At 36.7% G+C, this 13,994-nt stretch overlaps 2 protein-coding genes and 1 long non-coding RNA gene across 6 annotated transcripts in view; 2 read left to right on the top strand and 1 right to left on the bottom strand.

Moving 5' to 3' along the window:
- Positions 1 to 13,994, top strand: part of LOC135164077 (uncharacterized) — a 71,915-nt gene that overhangs the window by 21,211 nt on the left and 36,710 nt on the right. The window lies entirely within an intron of this gene.
- Positions 1 to 13,994, bottom strand: part of LOC135163999 (protein tweety) — a 151,727-nt gene that overhangs the window by 106,540 nt on the left and 31,193 nt on the right. The gene's annotated exons all lie outside the window — the stretch shown is intronic.
- LOC135164070 (uncharacterized) lies at positions 478 to 13,837 on the top strand. The gene is made up of 4 exons (XM_064124098.1): positions 478 to 637; positions 6,799 to 6,967; positions 9,431 to 9,690; positions 10,508 to 13,837. Exons 2-4 carry the CDS (start codon positions 6,800 to 6,802, stop codon positions 10,605 to 10,607), a joined length of 528 nt encoding a protein of 175 aa, XP_063980168.1. The 5' UTR covers positions 478 to 637; position 6,799; the 3' UTR covers positions 10,608 to 13,837.

The following is a 13,994-nucleotide window of genomic DNA, read 5'->3' as shown; positions in this document are numbered from 1 at the left end:
ACAATTTTCGAGCTTGAAAATTTTAATTGGGGGTTGTACACGCTCAGAAAAAATTTCATTTAATTCATCGCATTTCTCTCCCTATTCTCAAAGTGTTTAAATACTGTCCAACATATCCTGAGCCAATTTGCCAACACATAACGCCTCAATGCGCGGTAATATCATCATAAGATAAGCGACATTCCGTCGGTAAGGCCTCCTATAAATTCCTTGCACCCCCGGTCATCAAGGAAAATACCAGCAACCCTCATAAACGAATTTAGATCAAAAGAAAACATCCCCGATATCTTCCCCCAAAACGGAGCTCTCCATCGATATTTCCAGATTATTCTAGGCGACTCTATAGACGACATTGAGTAACGGGGTTATTTTTAAGTACGACCCACACCGCAATACGCCATTGTGGAGCAACCCTTAGCCTTTGGAGTCAGGTGGGCGAGCCAGGGGGTGGTTTATCGACCGGAGGACGAACCTCCAGAGCCTCAGTATTCGCGGGACCACCATCCCGTCACAGTGGCGGGAGCCAGTGCTTGACGATTACCGATAAATTGTTTACTAAATATACCCCACCTCGGTTGGAATCAATCAGTGATCTCGTGACATTCTGACACTTGATAGAATCTCCAAACACCTCCAAGTGAGTAAAATTTCAAATAAATAAAAACTAGAATGAAAAAGCTGTATCCGAGGTGAAATCATCCCCCGCAAAAGCCCTCAGTGAATTTCGCCCCAATATTTTTCACTCCATAATTCATACATCAACACGAAGACCCTCAAAACCCCTCAACTTTTCTCCCATAAATTCATCTCATGTTCTAAATATGTACGTCGTGCGCCTCGAGGGTTGAAGTGTTCAAGGACCCTCTCACCCATTCACGCGGTGCAGCCGTTTTCGGCGGAAATGCCTCAAGGTTTTCATTAAAATTTTCCCCTCTAAATAAGAAAAAAAAACCACAAAATCTCGGAAGTATTTAAAGCCTTCACCAAAGCATTCACGAGAGCACGACAGTGTTATTAGCGAATTGCCACGAGCATTGAGATTAATTTCTCGATGCCGTGAAAAAAAATACACCCCCTGGGGAAATATTTTAGGCCACTCCAAGTCAATGCTCCAGAAGTACAGTGATCCTTGTTCTATTATCCGATAACTGTATTTACCTTTATATACCACGTAAAATCGTTTTGGAGCTGCGCCAGTTGGGGTACTGGGTTGACCTGCCTGGAATTCACGTTATTCACTAGTGAGTCAATGAAATGCCACGCCAGGTCGGCGATTTTAATAATTAGCTGGACGAAAGAATAATAGCATAATTACTATTCCAAATTCCATTGAAAATGTAATAATTGTGATTCACAAAAAGTTTAGCAAAAGCAATGGAAAAATGTATTTTTTGTTTATAACAGTACGTTGATAACTTCGTCTTTATCCACATTTTGTTTATAGACAGGAATGTTAATAGATTGTTGGCCATTTTTTGTCAACATTTTTTGGTTTGGAAAATGAAAGACTGAGCACAGTATATTTAATAAAGGGAAAGATAGCCGTTAATATTCATTAATTTATCAGGCGTCCTTTCCTACTGTGCATTAACATACGTAAAAATGTTAAAAATATGATAATGGGAATGCAGTTTCTCGAATAATCCTGTAACTTCAGTAAATATTTTTTGTTTCGCACGTCGGTTAATCTGAGCGCAGTATCCGAGGTGTTTGCTATTCAAATACTCAAAAGTTTTCTCCTGCTACCTAACAAAATTTCTTGACTAAGATTGTGCAAACTCAGCGAATTCTCCTATCCGGTGGTATTTGATATTTTGCAGTGAAACGGATGTAAAATTATTCTCATAATTTTTCTATTATTTTCTGGATGTAATTGCAACGCATTCTTGAACGAAAATTTTCTCGTGAAATAAATAAAGTTTTGATGTGAATATGGATGTAACTCCCGGAAGGGTAGAAGGGTACGTTTCAATCGGTTCAATTTTAGGTGAGCGAATGTTACCGCCGAAGGCCCCTCGTGTTCCACATTAGTAGAGAAATCTCACATTTTCTGGCACATCAAGGTTCGACATAAGTTTTGAACTTTAATTTCTCGTTGCTACACAACAAAACTATTGCAAAAACTTTCGGCTTCCCTTGAAATTCGTATTTTTTAATATTTAGAAGGTAATTTTCTGGAAAAATATTCCTGTGCATAAATTCTGTAAATTAGTCTTAACCATCATGATCTCATAAACCTCTTACGTAAATGTTTTTACACAGTGATTACGAAACCTACAAGCGTTCAATGGATTCTCCTTAATTTTCACAAGCATTGGCAACACCCACGATTGCATAAAAACCGAGTATTTTAATCGAAACGTGACTATTCCCGTGTGTACAAAATTTTCTGGCAAATATCCAAGATTTTTTTCCACGGATGATGCAAAGTGAAAAGGAAATAGGGAGAATAACAAAAGAGGTGAATTCAGTGGGGAGTGATGTAGATGCAACCCATTGAAGCAGTAACCGTGACACCGCAATTCAGGCCACATTATATCTCTCGTGGCAACTGCCGAGTGCTTGGACAAATAATTATGGAATGCTTGAGGCTCAATATTATCTAGTACCATCGACCCTTCAAATGTGACAATGAAACCCTTGACACAAATTCAGGTTACCAAGAAATTTTAATTCTTCTGTAATTGTTGAAAATCACTGCTGATTCCAGGGTTAAGTAAAACACTATATTTCAGGGGGACTTAATTCAAATACTTCCCCAAATATATAAATATAAATTTATCGATAGCAACTTATTCACTTCATCCCACGAAAAATTCTCAGTTCGAAACAAAAATGCGGTTTAAAAACCCCAAAATATTTTTCAATTCTCACCCGACAATGGAACCGAACCGAACCACCCTTTCATTTATTCTCCGATGAAATAACAAAATAACAAAAATCCTCGTGAAACAGCATGAACATATACCCAATTTACCATGAAAAATTCAAGCCTCAATTTTTCATCGCCTTTTTATTTACTTTATTTTCATATTTTTTATCATAAATTTTTTCCCCGTGTAATATTCAACGTTGAATAATAGAGTGACAGAGGGTAGGTTAGTTAGGCAGTGGTACGTCCTTCCAAGCAGACGATCCAGCAGAGAGCAGGGGGTGGCAGGAAGGGGCGAGGGGGCGGGGGGTAGCTACAAGAGAGAGAGGTCGCAGTGGCGTTGGCCTAGATAGCCGTCGCGGGGCCGACGGCCGTTGCACCTCTCGGTTATCGAACAACCGGGGCTCGAGCTAGCGGGAGTTCAGAGACTGGCTCAGCTGGAGGACTACAACCCCATTTTACCCAGGACTCCAACCCACAACTGCAGTACTGTCAAACAATTGATTTTAATTTGCCACTCATTCTACAATATACCCTTTCTTCCACTTCAACCCCCCGTTCCAACCACTGGAATATTCCAAGCCCACCCTAAAGACCCAATGTGATGTATCGAGAATAATTAATACTCGGAGTGACGCAAAATAGTATCGCAACACCACCAATTGATTTTCATTCATAATTACTCACTTTGATATTAACGATTTGATGTAAAGGTGGGTGGGAAGAGGGGGGGAGGGGGTGGGGGGTAGTTGGGCTACCTAATGCGAAAGTGCTCCACTTTCTTTACATATCAAATGACACAGATCTTGGATCAATAAAGTAGTAACAGACATCAGAACGTATATCAGCCACATATGGTCTGACTATATCCCACAACAATCTACTGAAAATCTGACGGCTCGGGTTGTTCCACTTTCTACTATTGAGCGCATGACCCGTGTGTTGTTGAGGTGCCCCAGGGCAGGTTTTCGAATTATTCGACGTGACTCATCATGATTTATCATCGGTATGACTGATGAAATGGAGTATTATGGGATTATTATGAGATTGATGAAAAGTATGAACTGAGAAAGTGCCAGTTGAATTAAATAATCGCATTTATTTGTTAAACTCCTAGACAGAGAGAAAAATTGTTAAAAAATTACGTGCCTGTTCCGTAATCTATCAGTCAAAACAGTATAAAGTAAAAATTACGGAACAGTTACGCATTTTTTCACTGAATTTTCAATAATTTGTCTGGAACGTTTTGGACTTTCCTGAAACTTCATTGAAAACATGTGTGACGATTCCGTAATTTTTAACGATTGTTATTTTGACTGGTGGATTACGGCACAGGCGCGTAATTTTTCGAGAATTTTTCTCTTCGTGTACTCAGTTGAACTGAAGACTTGTCATCCCATAATAAACTAGAATAGTTCTTTCAACGAATAGTTCGCGCATGAAAAATACATCCTTCATTAGATTTCATTGGATTATGGATAGGGATTGTCTCAATAATATAAAAACGATTTAACTATCAACTTGAATTATTTACTATCGCACGCAGAAGGTTATATTTCTGGTATTATGTCTCCAGATCAACTGACTCTCAGTGACCAAAGATTTGACACTCTAGACCCATTTGACAAAAGGCCCTTGTTCATTCATTCCTTTCTGTTTCTTCTCTGGTTCTATTTATTAAAACCATTCTAAACATTTCAGTACTGTTGGGAGAAAAACTATAAAAACTATAACATACTGAGATGGACTGAAAGCAGCTATAGACAGACGATTCATTTTTGTCCACACATATCAAGCACTCTCAATAAATTCTATTTGGATAAATCAAAAATTCCAAGGATTCTTTTCTAATTCGCACCTGTTTATGATCAGGGCCTGATCTATGAGTTAAAGAAAAATTATCTGAAAATCGGAGAATTTTCCTGGAACTACTAGATAACTTTTGCCAAGGGATCGACGAATTTTACTGAGTGATACGGTAATTTATCCCAAACAGCCGAACCCCAAACCTATTACCAAACGGTTACGTAATTTCTACTGCACTATTCCCTCTGTGGACAATGATAACGCGACGATCTGCAAGTTATAGATGATGTAATTCTCAACAGAAGAGACAAAGTGAAAAGTATGAAACAAAATGCAGGTATTGACTAATTTATCATTCATTCGAGGTACATTATCCCTCCGCCGAACTATATATATTTCCCGTCATAAATAGGGAAAAGTAAAGTAGTCTCTAAGAAATAATTATACTTATTCCATTAAGTATAACAACAAATGTTAATGCTATAAAATAATCCGGAAGATCCTTTCGCATGAATAATAAATATCCAACCAGAAAGAAATTAAATGCGCATTTCTATCGATAGATTACCTCCTCAGATTACCCAGAAGTTCATTAAACAAATTGGATTTAATCACGTGAGGCTGAAGTAATTAAGCATAATGAATTCTAAGCAATTACCTCTCCCGGGTCTCCAAGGGTTCTCGGCATAAATACCCGAACGACTTTTTCATAAACAAGTTACTGGAGAATATTGAGAGGTAGCTGGAGCTCTTCGTCCGTCCATTGCGATACTTAATCTCCTCAAACATAGAACTGCGAAAAAGATCGAAGTGCAATTTCACCTTCACCTAACTATTCCACAACTTCGGAATTATTCTAGACTTTAAGTTTCCTATCCTCTTTCTCTCTATCTTATTTCCAGAAAATAACTGGGTTTAAGACGAATCCAATACTAAAATCGAAGGATTCAAAAGTTTTCAATGAATTATTCCACTTGTTATATCAAAAGAAGCTTTCAAACTGCAAGGTACTTGCAAGTGTCAGAGAATATATATTTTTATTTCTAATGGAATCTACTGCATGTCCAAGACCTTAGAATCCCTCCGCAGACAATTATATGCAGACAATTATATAAAATTATATTAATGAAGATGACAGTTTTGTATAAAACCAATAAAAATGTAACAAACTGAGTCTATTTAAATTGACCCTTTTGCGTTTACATTTGAAAATACACAAACAGGAACAGATAGCATACAGAATTAGTCAACTTACAACTTTAGTTACCCTCGATGGAGTGAGGAATAACTGATATGAGTAGTTACTACCACTATAGTTTCCAACTGTCATTAGATATACACAGCAATCGTTCCCTCGATAGACAAAGAACTACTTTGCTGTTTAAAAATACACCAAAAGCATTTAAAAAAAGCCAAAGAAGATGTTAAAGCAAAGGGAGTGTCTAATTGAATGGGCATTAATGAAATCAATAAAAATCGTCTTACAAGGTCGATAATTATTCAATTTAGAAATTCACCGGTATCTGAGGATCACCCGCAGTGGAAACTGTTTTATTATCCGCGTTAAAGCTGCGACCGAAACCGTTCTGGAGAGAGAACTTGAGACAAATTGCCCACAGCCTTGACCCAGGGTTTTCCTTCCCAAGACATTCGGTTCTCATTGCTTTAGGGTAACACTATCTCTTCCCCATTGAGACCCAGAGATTTGTGTCGGGTGTGGGCGGCCTTAGCAACCCCAACTGCCGGTGGAAATAGTTTCGGAAAAGGCCAAGTCTTCATTTACAATGTTCACCACTTAACGATAAATTTTAGTCGCTTAACTAATTGTCCCTATTGCTTAATTAGTGATAAAAAAAATATGGGACGAAATGGGGACATAATTCGGTTATTCTTCAGTCTATTTAATTTGGGTGATTTATGGTTCTTTCATAATTTTTTAATCTTCAGCCCTGTCCTTTACACTCCTCGACAGAATCGGATCTCCGTTAAGAAGATAAACTATTTAGATATATCTCAAAATATATTTTATTAAAAATATTTTAATTAAATTGAAGAGCGAAAAACTGACGGACGTCATGTATTGTTTCTTGAATCATCCCCTAATTTTTTACGTTTTGCAGAATGATTACAGCGTTACCAGTGCCTTCGGTGAAGGTTTTTCACAAAACCTACTACCATGAGAAAGGCCAGAGAATTGGAAATAGTCAACCGGGCAGTCCACTTACGGATAATGAGGCTGCGCTAGCTCTGATGGAGAAGGATGAACTCGAGTACTACTTTTGTGGAAAGGTAAATCCGATTGAAATCTCGAAAAATTCCTGCTGAATTTTCCAATTAGCTTTTTCGTAATTGTTCTGAAATCGTGTTGCACCCTTTAACCTCTCAGAATCATTGCAAATTTCTACTAGGGTACAGATGGCAATCGCGAAGGGAACCCGAGTTCAGGGAAAAAATACTTATTTTTAGAGGATATTTCACGATTTTTTTATCCGATTAACTTTCTCTCACCGACAGACAAATGTCTGGAGATCCTGGGAACTGACAGTGAAGAACTTCTACGGAACGGTCTAAATAAAAAATAATCTCCGCTGCGGATAAATTATAGGAAAAATCGTAGCAATCATTCCCATTCATTGAGATATTTTTTTGGGACTCAGGGTATATTTTATAGGTCCGGTACAAATCACCCTCAGGGCCGATAAACTTTCCAGGCCCAACGCAATTAAATTCCCGACGGAATTCGTATTTTTTTCTCCGCTAAGATGAAATAGACGTGGAAAATGAAATTGCTCCACAATGACTTGTCATGTTTGCTAATATTTATCAGCTTTATTAGCCGCGTGTACCCACCAATTTTTCGTAGTACTCCTTCCCCGTAAAATCGTTACTCATTCCCACCCTCGCAATCCCGTGAATGAAACTACTACACCACTTACAATGTCCCCGAGGCGGGGAAAAATATTCGAGTCACCCACGTGACTCAAATATGTTGATGCAAACCACCCACTCAGTGCAACTGGAAAAGTACATTTTACGGGTACGTGTGGGTGGTTATTCATAAAAAGGTCGAACATGTGTGCACGCCAGCAGTTTGAAATATTACCTTGGGCGAGGCCATACATGCGTTCCAACAAATCCAGTGACGACTCGGAGATTTCAATTTCACTGAGCGTAAATTGCTGTGATTACCGGTGTCACAATTACGTTGAAAACATCTTATCCTTTTAACATACAACGACAAATACTCGAAGGAAATAATATCCACATTCTGATATCCTACACTTTGTATCTGTACATAAGTCAACGCCATGTGGAGTGTTTAACATATTTAATTAGAATTATCAGAAAATTTCTTTAAACATTTCCATCAACTAATCAATCTACAGAGATTTTCCACAGCGCCAACAATAAAAATGACGTCGTAATTCCACTTTTACTCTGCTCATTAATTACATTAAAAAACTAATTAAACAAATTTAATTAAATTAATGGCAAAATATGCAATTTGCGAGATATATGTAGGGTATCATAGAGTTATATCTCATGTACATGGCATCTAATTAATGCAACAATTCAGTAACAATTCAAAAATCTAATGAAATCGAGGAATAATTTTCGAAGGATTATTTTCTCCTCGAGAACTTCTGAATCAAGACAAATTACTTTCTCCGGAATGAGAATCGATGTTCTAGATTTTATGAGAATTTTTTTCCCTCCGTGCTAGATTATCCGATAAAACGAGTGATAATTCCCCAACGCTTCCCCCCCCAAAGCCCGAAAACAACCTTCGTAACCAACGACGCAGTTGAGTGTTAGTGGAAAAACGATGATAGGGATGAGTGGATTTTATCGGAGAAATCCACAATGTCCATCAGTGATTCAGGGTGAGTAGGGTGTGAGAGTGACGTCGGCGCTGGGGTACGTGGGCGAGTAATTTTCCGTCTCCTTTCCACAAGCACAAGCCACGCGCTAGAGTAGTACAATCCACCTGTCGAGTGAATCTCCTTGAGTTACGCCTGGGAATGAAAGACGAATGGAAAATGGGGATAAAAATGACCGACGTTTCCATTAATTCCACTCCATAATTGAGAGGGAAAAGGACAGCGGGTCACCAGAACTTATTATTTGTGTTACACGATATCCCAAGACGAGGGCTACTTTAGTTGCTCAGAAGTTAAAGGTGGACGATACCATCCTCTTGAAGACATCCCAGTAATTTGCATTCCACATATATTTTTGTATCTACTTTTTTGGCTATTTTATGTACTTTCATTGAAGGCCTAGTCAACTCATATCTATTCAACATGAGAGCATTTATTTGAGCTTTCATTTATTTTTGGATTTTCATTGGATCTGAAATTACTCAATATAATAAAATGATGTTATGACACTGTCAGTAAACAAATTGAATAACATAGAAAAACTATAAAATTTTTCTTCATTGAAAATTTGATAAAAATATGAATTTTCACTATCAATTTGAAGTATTATTTATGGAGTAAAAATTTGAAAAATCGTCATGATTTTCAATGTTTTTTAGTATATATTCGTTTGACGTTGTTATTCATAAAGAACTTGACGTTTTTTCACTTCAAATTTCCAAAGGAACTTTATAAAAAATGAAACAAGCTACAAAACTTTCCATGCAAACGTGTGAAATATTCTAAATCTCAGTTTTTCTCAACCAAAGCACTAGAAATAAATCCCATTCACCAAGTCTTCGTGTTGAATAACAGCTGTATTTCTCCCCAGATAAACGCTCTTCACGTGGTGGTATGTTCGCTGCTGGCAGGAGCTATTGTTCTTGTGGTTGGACTGGTGCAGTTGGCACCTGGTGCCGAAGCTGCTCAAAATTCAACAGCACTCATTGGTGGTGGATGCGCCCTCTTGTCCATTGGGGCACTTCTGGCACAGCTAAGAGCCCTTTGGATAAGGAGACAGAAGGCCGCACAGAAGGATGGCACTCATCAGAGAAGTGTCACGAGTATAGACATGCTTTTAGCACAGCACAGGTAATCAACACCTCCCAGATAATTAAATAACCATCATGAAAACGTCATTATCCACGGCACAACGATTATCGAAGTTTGACAATAATCGATAATCGGAAATTTCTAATTTAAAAAACTGCGCAGTGGTTCAGCTCTCACTCGATTGCCTCCCATGTGTTATTACGGAATAAGAAAAAAAAAACATTTGATGACGCAGCACTTGTTTTTTATGTCAGCACCTCAATCATTGAATAAAGGCTTCCCTCGTGTTGCGAGGAGAAACGGAAATCGTGGCGATACAATAGACCTATTTCGAGAGGGAAGTGGGAAACGGTGATAATTGCAATGCAATGTTTTTTTTTTGTTAATTGTGCATTTCGATTGGAAATGTGTTGTTTCGGGTGGAATGTCAAGCCTTTTGTTACAACTAGAGTTATTTTTAACAGTTTCCGTTGAAATTACTCGTCATCAGAAAATAATTCTATGAACGAAACGCGAGCGGATGTGTACTGGGTGTTCTATAGCGAATATTAGCACAGAACTCGCTCACAGAATTGCTGAATTTTTTGTTACCCTAGTGACAAAATGTAGGTTTTCTTTCTCGAAAAGTAAATTGTCTCCATTTTCGCGTAATTGTGACACATTCCATGAAAACCGTTGAGAGCTGAGCCGATTTGAACTGTTGTTTCGCATCGCTCACAAAATCGTTAATCCCAAGTTATTGATGACTATCAAAATGAACCACTTCGCCCCACCCAATGCCCTACCTTATAATTAACTCCCCCGCAACACGCATATCAATAATACCCTAACCGATCCAAACTATTCATTTCCACAGGGACTTCACCGTCCTAACACCGGACGAACTCGAGGATCTCGTGGGCCGACCCACCCCAGCTCTTGAAAGCAAAATTCGTAAACAAGGTCACAATACCTAGGTATTACAAGCCTCGAAAAGGGTAACATCAGCATCACCCTGTGCAACAACACCCTCATCGCTATCCTCGTCATCCGCATCACCCGGTACCAGCTCCTCCATTCTCTACACGCATCGTTACGATTCACGTGAGCACAGTCTTGTCTGAGAATAAACGTATATAAACAACTTGTGAATAAAATCACCACCTAATAAATCAAAGATGTCAAGGACTCGAGACACTAGACCATTTATCTGAGGAGAAATTTTTCTGAAAGTACTGGTGATTCAAAGAACACATCCACAACATCATCGATCTAATTACCATTAATAATACGACATGGACAAGTCCAATTAAATTATAAATAATTAATAAACAACGTAAGGAATTTAACAATTTGAATTTCATGATAATTTCGTCGAATATAAGTGAATTAGATTTTTAATGATTAAAAGTGTAATTTTTTTTTTTTTGATGGAATTGTCGACGAGGCGTGTCCTTGAAGGACCAATAAATACGTACTTATTTCTGGCGTCAATGTGTTCGAACTGAAAACATTATCTTGTAATTCCTGAGGAATACGAGTTGATCGAAATCACCTGGGGAAAGAAGGTGGAGAGGTAAACGTTGAAAACGTTTGCAATCATAAATTATGAAGGAATAAGTCTGACACAATGGTTTATAAGTACGTCTGTGGTGAAACATCTGCATAAGTTCTCGGGAGTTTATATTCAAACAGTGACAAGGATAGGCCAAAAGATCATAAAACTTTCAAGCCGATTGAAATTACTGTCCCAGTGATGAGAATAACCAACTTGTTCCTTCAAATCGAGTCTAGAATAGTAGAATTTAAGACACAACTCTTTTCATTCTCACTCTCAATATTTACATATTAATTACGGATAATATTGATTAGAGTTATGAGGATAAATGTGAGCATTGCACGTGCACAGTGCTGATCAATGTTGCATCAATGAAATTTTTTATACAAAAAGAGGGAAAACCATGAAACATAAAGCACGAATACAATAATGACGATTTTTTCAAGATTTTTGGAATTAGCCAAAAATTAGCTGCCAAATTATAGAGTAATTTTTGAGGTTTAAACGAGAGGTGAAGGGGGGATTTTTATTTTTGTTATGCACTACGCTTGATACTGAATATATTGTTTTATATTATATGGTGAGAAGAAGATACTGATATCGTAGTTATTGGGAATGGTTCTAACAAAAATATTACAAAAACTAAATGCCAAATAATTGTGGTTAAATTTAATTAATTATTCTGAAATTTTTCATTGGGACAAAAAAATAGAATTTATTCTTTGCGTTTTTGCATCTTGCGAACGTGGGAGGGAATTCACTTTTTGCATTCAAAGTGCAAGAATAGTAAACTTGATGAATTTATAACAATTAAAAAACTAATAAAAGTAAAAGTTTTTATCGACAAAAACAACTTCACAAAACTATTATCGGAAATTTTTTGAAAAAACTACTCACGTCATTCTCCCGCATAAAAATAAATTCCTGATACTGATAACAGTATTTCTCTTCTCCCCGTTACCAATTAATTTCACTGGAATAATATCAAAGAAACATAATCACACTCCTCACGTGCATTTAATGTTAGCACTGAAAATATAATTTAGAAAACAAGAGGCATGAGTTGTATCAGAGTCATGATAATTGAAAATTATTTTTTACATCGAAGGGAAATGACAAGAATGGCTCTGGAAGGGGAGAAAAAATTTTTTCGACAATGAGCTGTGAGGTTTTTATTGTAATTGGACCACAGAGGAAACTCGTGTGGTATTTGTAATTTTAAGGAATGATCAGAGATGAATTTTTTCTGTGAACGAAATTACGAGACATATCTCATTAAGTGAGAGAACAGAGGTGAGAAATATTTTTTTATTGATCGAATGTCTACGATCCATGAAAATACTGAGGTCCTTGGCAAGTAATATATATGAGTAAATCGAGATAGCATTTTGTTGCTATTTGTCCCTATTGAGTATGCAGTGAGAGGAATGATTATTGGAGGAGATTGCCCGCACGATGCATTTCATTGAGAAAATTGTTTCTTTCGGAATTTATTCTATTACATCGGTCATTCTGCAGTTGTGTGGAATGAAAATAAAATTCAGCATAATGAAACTTTAATGATATTATACTCTATATAATTTAAAATGTCTATTTCTCCGGTAATTTATGAAAATTTGTAATTTCAGTATTTACCCAACTTCCACATTCGTCAAGAATTGAAAAATCCTTCCAGAATGTTTGAGAAAGTTGGAGCCTTTTCCAAAAATATCTCCAGATTATTAAATCACCTCGCAACCTTTTCTGCAGATTCAAGAAATGCTTTGGAGTTCGGAAAAAATTAAAGAAATTCCTAAGCATTGTCTCCATGACCTCATCTTAATATTCCGTTGTCTTACTCGAAAACTTGAAAACGGTCGAATATTTCCCGATAACTTTATTGACTATAAAAACATATGTCAAGTCTCACAGGTTAAAAGAATCCTAAGGGCTAGCACACAGATTGTCTTGTGAAATTCTTGAAATTTCCAAGTGAAGTAAAATTGTCTCATCCTTAACATTTCATTTCATCCATCTGCAGAACTGATATCGACTAAACTATTTGGATCAATTTTAGAGCTGTTCATCTTACCGAGGCTTTAAAATAAAAGATTAATATTAAATGAATGCGCACACATAGACTTAAATTTTTTATAACGGTGCTGAAGAATAAAAAATTGTCGTAAAGATATTGAAATTAATGATGTTCTTGAAACGCATTTAATCTTGCTGCTGTCAGAACTACATATTGAACCTTGAAATCAATTAAGCTGTTAAATCGTCTTTTAAATTGTCTAATATTTTATCTATTAAATTTAACAATGTAATTTATCTAGCCCTATCACTTGCAAGGCAAATAGAACACCAGGTTAACAATACCCAGCTGTCAAAAGGTCATGAATAAGTTCACTCAATAACCAAATACATCAGTAAAAATACGCCACGTATGCAAGTGATTATCAAAGAAGAAAGTCTATTAATGCTTAGTGTATAATAAATCGAGTTGGATACCAAAATTCTACTTTAATTAAATAATAAATACAGTGTAATCCTTCGTAATAAGTAAATTTTATCAAAATGACTTACTCGTTCAATCGCTTTAAAATTACAATGTATATTTTATAAGCAAATAACGTTAATTAAATACTAATTGATTATTATAATAAAGATTCAATCACAGTGTCCAATTATTTGCATCCCTTTTCTCCCCTTAAACATGAGACTATCAACTGTTCGTATTTGCAACCTCAAAATTCATAGTGAGTCTGATGATTGGAACGAAAAAAGGTGTACAAAAGTCTATCAAATGCTGACTATTCAAGTCTCT

This window comes from Diachasmimorpha longicaudata, chromosome 1 (assembly GCF_034640455.1).
Source record: "Diachasmimorpha longicaudata isolate KC_UGA_2023 chromosome 1, iyDiaLong2, whole genome shotgun sequence".
Lineage (NCBI taxonomy): Eukaryota > Metazoa > Arthropoda > Insecta > Hymenoptera > Braconidae > Diachasmimorpha > Diachasmimorpha longicaudata.
Note: the sequence above shows the minus strand (reverse complement) of the source record. Positions and strands in the feature narration are given on the sequence as shown.

Excerpts from the sequence above, each read along its gene's own strand:
- LOC135164070 (XM_064124098.1), top strand. The coding sequence starts at position 6,800 with ATGATTACAGCGTTACCAGTGCCTTCGGTGAAGGTTTTTCACAAAACC. Across the intron at positions 6,968-9,430 it reads AGTACTACTTTTGTGGAAAG|ATAAACGCTCTTCACGTGGT; the intron begins GTAAATCCGATT and ends ATTTCTCCCCAG. Across the intron at positions 9,691-10,507 it reads ATGCTTTTAGCACAGCACAG|GGACTTCACCGTCCTAACAC; the intron begins GTAATCAACACC and ends TCATTTCCACAG.